At 37.3% G+C, this 11,305-nt stretch overlaps 1 protein-coding gene across 3 annotated transcripts; it reads right to left on the bottom strand.

Annotated features, from left to right (window-relative positions):
• Positions 1–6,362: 6,362 nt before the first annotated feature.
• Positions 6,363–9,495, bottom strand: LOC148029167 (phenylcoumaran benzylic ether reductase IRL1-like). Of its 3 annotated transcripts, none has more exons than XM_087688670.1 (2): positions 9,094–9,495; positions 6,363–6,428 (listed from the first exon to the last, which is right to left on the bottom strand). In XM_087688670.1, the coding sequence occupies exons 1-2, from the start codon at positions 9,277–9,279 to the stop codon at positions 6,378–6,380; spliced, it is 237 nt and encodes a 78-aa protein (XP_087544796.1). In that variant the 5' UTR covers positions 9,280–9,495; the 3' UTR covers positions 6,363–6,377. The 3 variants fall into 3 exon arrangements, with proteins under 3 accessions (XP_087544796.1, XP_087544798.1, XP_087544797.1); XM_087688672.1 differs by having other exon boundaries at positions 6,380–6,415; positions 9,094–9,493; XM_087688671.1 differs by lacking the exon at positions 6,363–6,428 and adding an exon at positions 8,586–8,955 and having other exon boundaries at positions 9,094–9,493.
• Between the last annotated feature and the right edge of the window lie 1,810 nt (positions 9,496–11,305).

Here is an 11,305-nt window from a genome sequence, read left to right as displayed (position 1 = left end):
AAACGATCCGAGTCCGAGTGCCCGATTTTGGGCGTTCAATTTGATCTTCATGCATATTGACAATAGATAGTTTTCTGAACATCGTCATTTGATAGAAAATATATGTGTATGCATAGGTATTATTGAAGAAATCCCAAATACCTTTTGCAATGGGTATTGTTCTTACTAGTTGTACTTTTCGATCTCCACAATGGACAAGTATTCTTGCAACTACATCTCTTTGCTTCCAATCTTCCTTGTCTGCTCCTTCTTGTTCAAGGCAATCCTACTTGCCATTGATAATATTCCATAGGTTCAATTTAGATAGGTAGAGTTCCATCCTTAACTTCCATACTTGCTAGTTGCTACCATTGAGTTTGTCAATCTTAATGTGTCGATTGTAAGAGGTAGTGGCATTGACAAGAGCCATTGGAAGAGTGAGAGTAAAGGAGGACTAATAATTTATGATTTTGATGAGAATGTGATAAGCTAGAGAACTAGGACCTTGAGCTATGATACCATGTAGTGAAAACCAAGGATTAGTAGATGAAAGGATATTGTGCACAACAAGAGAAAGAGATAGAGACAATGTAAAGAATGGAGTGAGCTGCAGTTATTCATTTCATTGCTAGTAGCTGTATATATACATGGTACATTAAATGAGCTGTATATATTTACAAAGTGGATAACTATGGGATCTTTTTGTCACATATTTGTCTATCCTTATCCAAACATTTATCCTAACAGTTTTAGCACTGGGACTATGGTTACACATTTATCAAGTTTATCAAAGCTTTCTTGGTATTTAATTTGTCCTTGTAAACGAAGTATTTTTCTTGAAAAGGTTTGTCAAGGGTATTATTATAAGAAAATAATCCATGCTAAAGATTCAATATCATCTTGTGAGTCCCAAGAATCCTTGGATTTCCTTAACCATTCTACAAGCTGGCCAATCTAGTATATCCTTTACCTTTGTCTAGTCTAGTGGGATTCCTTTGCTAGGGATAATATACTCCAAGTATTTGATCTTATAATGCACTTGCTCTTATTTGCATAGAGGGAGTTTTCACAAAGGGTCTAAATTACAATCTTAAAATGAACATCATGATCCTTTAGATATTTTGTAATATACCAATAGTTCATTGAAGAATACTAGCACAAATGCATCTAAGTATATTCAAAACATGTCTTGCATCAATTAGCTAAATGTTACTATGCATTAGTCAATCCAAATGGCATGAATAGAAACTCATAATGTTTATATCAAGTTGTGAAGGCTACCTTTGGGATATTCTACTCTTTCATTTGCATTCAACAATATTTGATCTTAAGTCTATCTTTAAGAAGACTTTGGCTCCCTATAATCAATCTCGAAGCTCATCAAATCTGGGCGTGTGATACTTATTCTTGATTACCACTTGGTTGTCCTATGAAGTCAATGTCCAGTCTATGGAATCCATATTTTTTCTTTTGGAAAAGAATAGATGCTCTCCAATTACTTGGGTAGATGAATCCTTATTCAATTAGATATTGCAACTATTTCTTTCTTAATATGAATAAGCTTTACGTATGGACGTCTTGTATGGGCTCTTGAATACAAGATCCCCTCCAATGATCAATTCTATCTCATTGTTAACTTCTTAGTATGGAGGTAGTTGCATTATATCTTCTAGAAAAACATCATCAAAGTTATTGATCCAGGGAGGTAACATGCCTTTCTTGTCATTTCAACCTTGTTCAGTCTAATCATATAAACTCATTGCCCCTTTCTCGACCCCTTCTAAATTCAACTAGCTTTGGCTAACTAGACTCTAGCACTTTGAGCCTTCCCTTCTGCCTTCATAGTGTTTCCTTCCAAGTTATGGAAGATAACCTCCACAAACATGATTTGGGGGTGAATCTGTTTGAGCTAGTCCATGCCCAATATTTAACCATAACGCCCTCATGGTAGGACTCCAATTTTGCTTCAGTTTTCTATTTGTTAAATAGATTTGAAATTTTCCTATAATTTCAATAGAGGTGTTTCCCTTCCCACTAGACAACTCTATAATTAATTTCTAGTTTAAATCTCAATGAACATTAGATGTAACTACTTGAATTTATCTACTTTTGCAATGGTGCTTCCAAAACTTTTCACATCACATATGTAAACTAAATGTCCCTCTTTCTCTCTCTAATATCATCATTGGTTACATAAAATTCACATTCTTTCATATCATTATTACTTATGTAAAGTGCACCAACATAAAGATTATCATCAATAAGAACGGCATACCTCACACAATAAAGAAAAATGGCATGTGCAAGATACATTCTCTAATGCAGAATATACATGGTTAGTATCTATACGTCATTGAGAGGTGTTAGAACTCTGAAAGGGAATGAGCGGATAGAAGAATGAAAGATCATGTTATGGAATTATGTGTATCACATCAAAGGCAACCCAAATCACTCAAAGCAACCTATAACACCACAACCATTCTTAGCATGCATTGGATCATTAACTTAGGCAAACATGGTAGGACAAGGACATGATGCATGTTAAACACCATTCCTCTCATGGCACCACTATTCCTTCAAGACTATCTACCTCTTCAAATAAGGAGAGATATATAAAGAGTGAGAGATAGAATAATAATTGGAAGAGTGTCGTGGCTTTGACTAGTGTTGGTCTCTATATCCTCACCATAAGCTCTCCAAGTAAATATCTATATTTGTGTCATAAAAACCTAAAGAAATATTAACCACTTTTGAAGAGATGAGAAACATCATACCACTAGTGCACTCCATGGGGATGGTTCACATGTTGTAATGCCAATGCACTCTATGGCTAAGGATGGTTTGTAACTATAAAGGATTTACCATGATGATGTGAGCCCATAGAAGGGCATTGAAGATAGTGTTATTTGTGACTTTGGAATAGATAAAGTAGCAAAGGCAAAATATTAGATACTCCATTCCTTGAGCCAAGAATGGATTATCTACAACTTGCATCATTTGTGATGGGACCCTTAGCGTGAGCAACAATGGAACAACCACAAACAAGTGGGGGAAGAGATGCATCCACAACTTGCATAATTTGAAATGGTATCATTATCATGAGCAATGCTAAAAAAACCACATGCAAATGGCAAAAGGCCATCTACATGGAAAACTTGGGCATTGATTGCGAGAGGGAGACACAGAAGGGGAGATTAAGCTTTGTGATATCATCATCATGATCGATACCGTCATGAACATGAGGAAATGGGAATCTAAATACCAATAGAATAAAAATTAATAGCATCAAGTTCTTGTTTTGGGCTACATCAGGGCTACATCCATGGCCAATGGGAATCAAACATGCAACTCTTTCAATCCTCCTCCATGCACATAATTGCTACTTCTCAATCTCCTTTGCATGCACATGGCTTGCAAGAGAGGGAGGAGAGAGAAGTTACTAAACAAAGAGGCTAGCTTATGTTTTTTTCAATAGATCTTGATGATTGAGAGGAACAAAGAGAATGGTATGCATTTTGTATACCTTCATACTTATATTTGATCACTATGATGGCCCCCTAAAATAGCTATCACTGCTACTTCTACCCAAAGCAACATTGTTGCTATTGCTCCACACAAACACTCAATTTCTTCTTTTGCTTAAGATCCTACAAAATTGAAGAAACAATTGATTGGTGCTTAGATGAAATAGGTGCTCCCTTCAACTCTATAGGTTCCTCATTTAATTTGTTTTGGCAAGGGACTTGTACCTACTATACCCCCAAAAGGAAATGTTGCCACTCTACCCCAATTGCCACTACAACACCACAATTCTTCTCTCTTAGTCATGAAGGTCTATTACTTCAGTTCCAAGTCTTGCATGCTCAATTATTCAAGGAATATAATGCTAATCTTTGTCTCTAATGTATTGAACTCTATTTTGAGGGTGAAATCACAAAGAAAAAATGAGAACTATATCTCTAATATGTATATTCTTACAACAAAGTGTGCATAAATTGTTATTTCTTCTTTTGTGATAATTTAATGCATGGAAACATGAGCATAACTAGTCAAGTAGGGAAAATCAAGGGTTGTCTATAACCAAAAGACTAACTTAGAGGAGTTTCCATGAGCTCATTTTGAGAAGATAATTGTGCATATTCATAAGGTTTGAGACCCTTTGGAGGATACTTTCTCCAATTTTATATTCTCACTTTAAAATTATATATAGAAGTTGAATATTCAACCACTTTATTAAACTTTTGTATCAACATGCTAAATGCACTCACCACATAATTTATTTTCTTAATGCATAGTTTGTTACCATATAGTCAGTGCACTAATTTGATACCACTAGTAATTAGCATAAACTACATAACTATTGTGATAGCTCTCTCAATTATGTCACCTTTGTATTAAAGCAACCATACTACCCTCTAATACTTGGATTATTTGATATTTGTTTACACAATTTTTTAAATATAAATAATTGTGTTGAAGAGACACAATATTCTCATCCATTTAAGCCTAGCATGTAAGAAGAAGATGACGACATCATGCATGATTGGTAGCTTGGGCATAATGGGAGAGATAGGAATGGTCATTATGAAAGGTGAGAAGCATGTCATCCACATAGAGTACCGAAATCAATAAAGATCCATCACGGGATTTCTTCGTGTACAAGCACAGATCCATAGCACTACAGTTGTAGCCCGATGACTACATAAATGGATCGAACTTATAATACCATTACCTAGGTGCCTGCTTCAAGCCATAAAGACTTTTCCTCAATCTACACACTAGGTGTTCCCTGCCACGCTCTACAAAGCCCTTAGGTTGCTCCATGTAAACCTCATCGTGCAAGTCCCCATGTAAGAAAGCCATCTTGACATCCAACTGATACAAGTCCAATTCAAGTTGTGCACCCAAAGCTAAGACTAAAGTATAGGATGGTCATCTTAACCACAAGAGAGAAACTCATCAGAGTCAACACCATCCTTCTGCTTAAAACCCTTTGGTACCAATCTGGCCTTGTATGCTAGCCTGGGATGTCCAGGAGTACTTTTCAACTTGTACATCCACTTGCAAGGCAAAGCCCTCTTGCCACTAGGAAAGGCAACCAAATCACGTGTATGATTCTTATACAACAAATCAATCTTAGAATTCATAGCCCTCTCCCAAGAGTGACTATCACCCATGCGCATAGTCTCATCATACGTGAGAGGCTCTCGTGCATTTGTAACCAAGACATAATTTATGGAGGGCTCATACCGGTCATGAGGTCATCTATCTCTAGTAGAACGCCTCAATGCAGGCTGTGTTGCATGTCTAATATCCTGTCTAACATCCTGTCTGAAATCCGGTCTAACATCTTGGCCATGAGGATCAACTGGTGCACGTTGTCTAGCTAGCTGTGCTGGAGTAAGGGGCTCCTCTTGAAAGATAACCCTGCATATCTCAACAACTTTCTCAAGCTACATATGCATTTTGTCCTCATGGAACAGAACATCATGGCTGTAGATCACTTTCCGCGCATGTGGACCCCAAAGACGATATCCCATCTCACATGTATCTCCATAGCCATAAAAAATGCATTTCACACTTTTAGGATCCAACTTATTGTGTTTATCATTGGGCACATGGCAAAAGGCCTCATATCCAAAGACGCGCAAATGAGCATATGAGAGAGGCTTTCCTGTCCATACCTCCTCTGCAACCTGGAAGTCAATACCACTACAAGGTGACTTATTAATGAGATGCACGACAGTAGACCCTACCTCAACCCAAAAATGTTGTGGTAAGTTTTCTTGGCTAAGCATACTACTGCGGACCCACTCAGCCATACCATTTTGGGAAGGGGTGTAAGGGGCGGTCAACTGATGCTTAATACCTTGCTCGTCACAAAACTGCTCAAAGGTACACGGGACGTACTCACCCCCGTTATCGGTCCTTAGGCATTTCAACCTATGCCGAGACTAATTCTCTGCTAAAGCGAGCCAATGTTGAAAGATGGCTAAGATATCATATTTTTGCTTAATAGGATAAGCCCAAATCTTACGTGAATAATCGTCAATTAGTGTGACAAAGTACTTTGCACCCCCTAATGATTGAGAGGGCATGGGTCCACATACATCTGAATATACAATAGCCAAAGGCTCACCCATGCATGGAATACCAACTTTTTATGCGAATTCCTAGTCTGCCCATCATATAAACAATGATCACACGACAAAATGCGAGTAGTCAAAAGACACTAAGCATTTTCATTTTCTTAAGTGATATATGCATAAGACGAGCATGCCAGAGAGATACATGTGGAATAGAACCCATTGATAAAATATGGTTAATAGTACCACATGCAACAAAGGGGTAGAGGCTACCAAACTTGGCACCTCTTGCAAAAACAAGTCTACCACGAGTTATCTTCCATACAAAATCACCAAGCATATATGATAACCTGCATCATCAAGCTGCCCATCAAACATAAGGCTTTTAGTTAATGCAAGTACATGACGACATACATTATGCAAACTAAAAGTGCTATCAGAGGAAAACTATAGAGTGACATCACGAATGACAACAATAGCAAGAGATCGATCATCACCTAAGCACACAATACCAGATACACTACAAGTATAAAACCATTCACGGTAGAGAGCCACATAAAAAAACACACCTGAATCCAAGCGCCAACACTGCATGAATCGACTGATGAGCCTCGATCAGTTGAGAGGCATCACATGAAGAGACTGTTAAGATATAGTCACCATCAGACTTCTCAGGCTACATGACATTTATCTCCTCAATCTTTATGTTGAACTTTGCAAGTATAATGCTGCGATCATTGGATTTCTCATACACTTTTTCTTTCCCCTTTTCTTTGCGCTTATCATCACACATCTTATAGCACTGTGGCCATATGTGTCATGCTTTCCCACAATAATGGCATGTAAGATTAGACTTATGTCCACAGGACTTACTGCATCCACATGACTTAGACCGGGACTTCTGAGAGTCCTTCCCATGACGATCATTATCTTTCTTGCCACTTTTGTCACCTCTAATGGATAAAGCATATAAATTGCGAGAAGCATCATTGTTTTTCCTATTAATTTCTTCAGTCAAAAGAGCACTCTACATCTTGCAATTTAATCCCGTCAAGTTTGTTGGTATAAATTACAATGTGAAATACATCCCAAGACTCAAGTAAAGTGTCAAGTAAAAACAAAAGGATGCAGATTATCCTAAAACTCAATACCCTATTAAAGTAGATTCTTCATGATAGAATGAAACTGACTAAAGTAAGCAGACAATGGACTCCCCTCCTTCATGCGGAGATCCATCAACTGTTTAAGCCAATGCATCTATGAAGCAGGGCTTTACTTGGCATAAAGTTATCATGAATATTGTCCCATAAATTCCATGCACTCTAATCTTCATCTTCAACAACATTATTATGGACCTCTTCATAGAGTGATAAAATGATAGTGGACTTGCATAGTGTATCTAAATTAGCCCGGTCATCATCATCCATATTCTTGGATTTAATATCTTTGTTTCTTAGTGGCTTAATCTACAATTTATATACCGAAACCTACCATATTTAAGATTTCCAATAGCCATAGTTGGTACCATCCAACTTGGCAATGTTAAACAAAGTTGTATCTTTGAGATGACTAGCCATAATGAGTCAAACAGAGGCAGACTATGCAAAAAACAGCTTGTTGTAATTAGCAATAAACGGGCCAAAACCACAGCCAAAACAAGTTGAAAATAAGAGAAACTACTAGAATAACCAACTATCCACCAAATAGTACCAAAAGTACATCAAAATGACATGATTAAGCTCAGTAAATACATCACAATCCGTATAAAACAACTTGTAATAAATGATAGCAATGAGTAAATGAGAGCAAACAATGAGCTAATAGAGATTCAGTGACAACAGTGACTGCCTAGTCCAATCCTACATCAAGTGGATATAACAAAGGCACTATGACAGCCCATGTACATGAGCCAAACACCCAAATGTGTCAAGAGAGTCTGTCAGTACAATCGATACATTCCCTAAGTAATAGGCAAGATATACACACTACTGGCAAGACTTGACAAATGTCGTTATATGCTCAATGAAGATGGATCGAATTAGCTCATAACCATTCAAGAGCAAACATGGAAGCATCTACCAAGAAAATATCATAGTCAAGGATGTGTAAGAGATCCCAATCTCAAAACTCAAGTAATAGCTCAAATGCATAACCCGCAAGCTCTAGGTAAATCCAAGACCATAAGCATAAAACTCCCACTAGCATAAAATTCGATGGCAAATGAGTAATCAAGCTCAAAGATAGCATGTAAATGCATAAGACATCTCATAGCCAAGATCATACATCATGAGAGCACCAAGAGCATGTAAGCGGTCAAGTATCTGATAGCATCCAAGTATATCATGTACGAACCCAAGTCAATCTCTAACAAGCCAAGAAACATCCAAAAGAGCATGTAAGCGGTCAAGTATCTGATAGCATCCAAGTACATCATGCACGAACCCAAGTCAATCTCTGACAAGCCAAGAAACATCCAAAAGAGCATGTAAGCGATCAAATATCTGATAGCATCCAAAAGAGTATGTAAGCGATCAAGTATTTGATAGCATCTAAGTACATCATGTACGAACCCAAGTCAATCTCTAACAAGCCAAGAAACATCCAAAAGAGCATGTAAGCAGTCAAGTATCTGATAGCATCTAAAAGAGCATGTAAGCGATCAAGTATCCGATGATGAAAACTCAGTCAAAAACGACAAAGACAACCTATAAAGTGTCCCCATCTCCAACCGCATCAACTCTTAAAACATGTGAAGTAGTGGTAGGGAATTCTGGCCAAACCATGGCTTATCTCCTAAAGAGAGTATCCCTTGAACTCTTACGGGCACTGCAGTTCCTGATGCATTGTATAATTATCTTGAATATTCAAGATCCTTAAAGAGCCATAAGTCCTGTAATGAAATCCTTTTTAGGTTAAGACTCTTGCAACCTGTTGTCAAGCAATCGTATGCAAGCACAACAATCTGCATGTCACGAAGCAAGCCTACTTGCTCTGTACATCTCAGGCAAGGAGGTCGAGAGCAACTTACATGGAGGATACGGATTCCTGCAGACACGAAGCTTTCAACAAGGTTGGCTTTGGCCGGATCAGCTGTGGAAGAGGGCCTGAGCAACGCGAAAGTGGGATGACCTAGTCCAACACTGGCCTTGGCGATGTAAGGACCGAGGAAGCCAGTAGCTCCGATGATAAGAATTCTTGGCAAGTCTGCCTCCATTCTCTGGATCTATTTTCTGCAAGACAGAGGCGAGGAACCTCGCTAACCATCAGAGAAGCTGCTACCTAGCCTGCATTTTGAAGAAGCAGGTCGTATCGACACTTCCATGGCAAGAAAGGACTTTCTACCTAATCAACACACTTGTGAAGGTTGCAAGCTTCTTAGAACCAACTTTGTTCTAACTATATGCTCTAAAATCTTTCATATTGTCCACAAGGTTAAACCTTCTCAAAATCTCGTAGAATCCTCCTTAGAGTCACTTTCACAAAAGTCCATAGATAATATACCTAAATATTATATTTTCTTCACACCAATGGGAATCACTAACTCATGGCACCTAACAAGGGTTGGGGATTCTCTATGGTTACATTTTTATTATGTAGCACCAATATAGAATGCTAATACTAAGATTTTGCAAGTTAGCTCTTAGAGATATGTAATGTGAGACAAGCTAGAGCTGGAATATCCCAATTACTCAACTACTACTAATAAAACAATGTGGAAGTTTGAAACAATGAGCCAATAGTGTTAATGATATTTTAATTATTGGCACATTTTCATATTTAAACATTGTTAAACATGGGGGTGATCAATATAATTTAACCCATACATTTAAAGCATGAGAAAATCCAAAGATTTGAAACAATATATTTAATGTTAAGATTGAGTGAAACAAATTGTGTGAACATATTCATCTTGAAAAATTAGTCACTCTTTGATTTTATAGATTCTTAATTCACTGACATGAGTGCATTAGGCTAAACTCACAAATACAACAAGTGAGAACATACTTTTCATGCAATAAAATAACGGGAGGGATAAGAAAATTGGAATGAAAAAAGAGCATCTTAAATTACTTTGTGGAAAAATAGAGATGGGTGAAAAATAGAAATTGGTTTTCTTAGAAAAGGCACAACTCACAAAGCAAAACATAAATTAGCTTGTTTTTTTATGAATAAAAAAGAAGGAAACGTATGTCATACTCTCCCCTTCCATGCAAAGAAAGGAAAAATGTTTTAAACTTTACTCTTTGGGTAAGAAACCCACATCCATCCACAATTTCAACTGGGCCAAACTACACAGATATGCAATCGAGAGAGGAGAGGAGTTGAATGGTGTGCTCAATTCATGGTGATTTGAATGGTGCTAGATGCAACATACTCAAGCAGCTCAATATTTGCACCAATATGTTGATTGCTTCTCCTTCTTTTTCCACAAACATTCAATGCTATTCCTCTTGAAAGGTCACCCCACCTACCCCAAATTCACTTAAGCCCCTATTTCCCTATGGAACCTTTAGGAGGCGATTTGAGCAACAAAACAACTTAGGAACGAGCTTCAAAATTTAAGCATGTTGTTGCTAGCCTTACGTTGTATTGTGCAGGAGCAATGTATTGATGTGTAAAGGTGGTTTCCTTGTGTACGTGGCAAAAGAGGCTCAAAGACTAGTTCCCATGGCCCTAAAGAGACCTAGAGAGATTGTGTATGAGCCCATCATCAATGAATCTTTGGTTGAAGCTATGGTGTATCCCAAAGCTACAATGCAACTCTAGGAAGCTATGGAAGCCATGCATCTGAAACAACAAAGGTTGTACAACAACTTGAGATTATCATAATATCATGTAACGATAGTTGGCTAAATGGGGATAATCATATTAGGGTAAATGATGGTATAGTAATTTTCTATTAAATCCCATTTTCTTGTTTCTCTCCCTTAAATTCATGTGGTGGTTATGCATTAATTAAACAAATGGAAAAAGTGAACTCGAGAGTGCTAGAAAAGCAAATCAAAAATAGGAATTTTCTTCTAAATTTTGTATTGATTGGGAATTAACTTAATGAAACGGCCTAAGAGACCTTGAAACCAATGTTAAATGACCTTTTTCTTTTCAAGAATGGAAAATGATATTAGAGCAATGATAGATTTATGCAGAGCATGGTTGTTTACTAATAGTTTCATATTTTGTTTGTGGTGTGATTGTTTTTAGATTTATATATATGATGGTTATCTTAACCCAAATTAGTA

Source organism: Lygodium microphyllum, chromosome 11 (assembly GCF_053477565.2).
Source record: "Lygodium microphyllum isolate KBCC chromosome 11, Lygodium_microphyllum_v1.1.10, whole genome shotgun sequence".
NCBI classification, from domain to species: Eukaryota; Viridiplantae; Streptophyta; class Polypodiopsida; order Schizaeales; family Lygodiaceae; genus Lygodium; species Lygodium microphyllum.
Note: the sequence above shows the minus strand (reverse complement) of the source record. Positions and strands in the feature narration are given on the sequence as shown.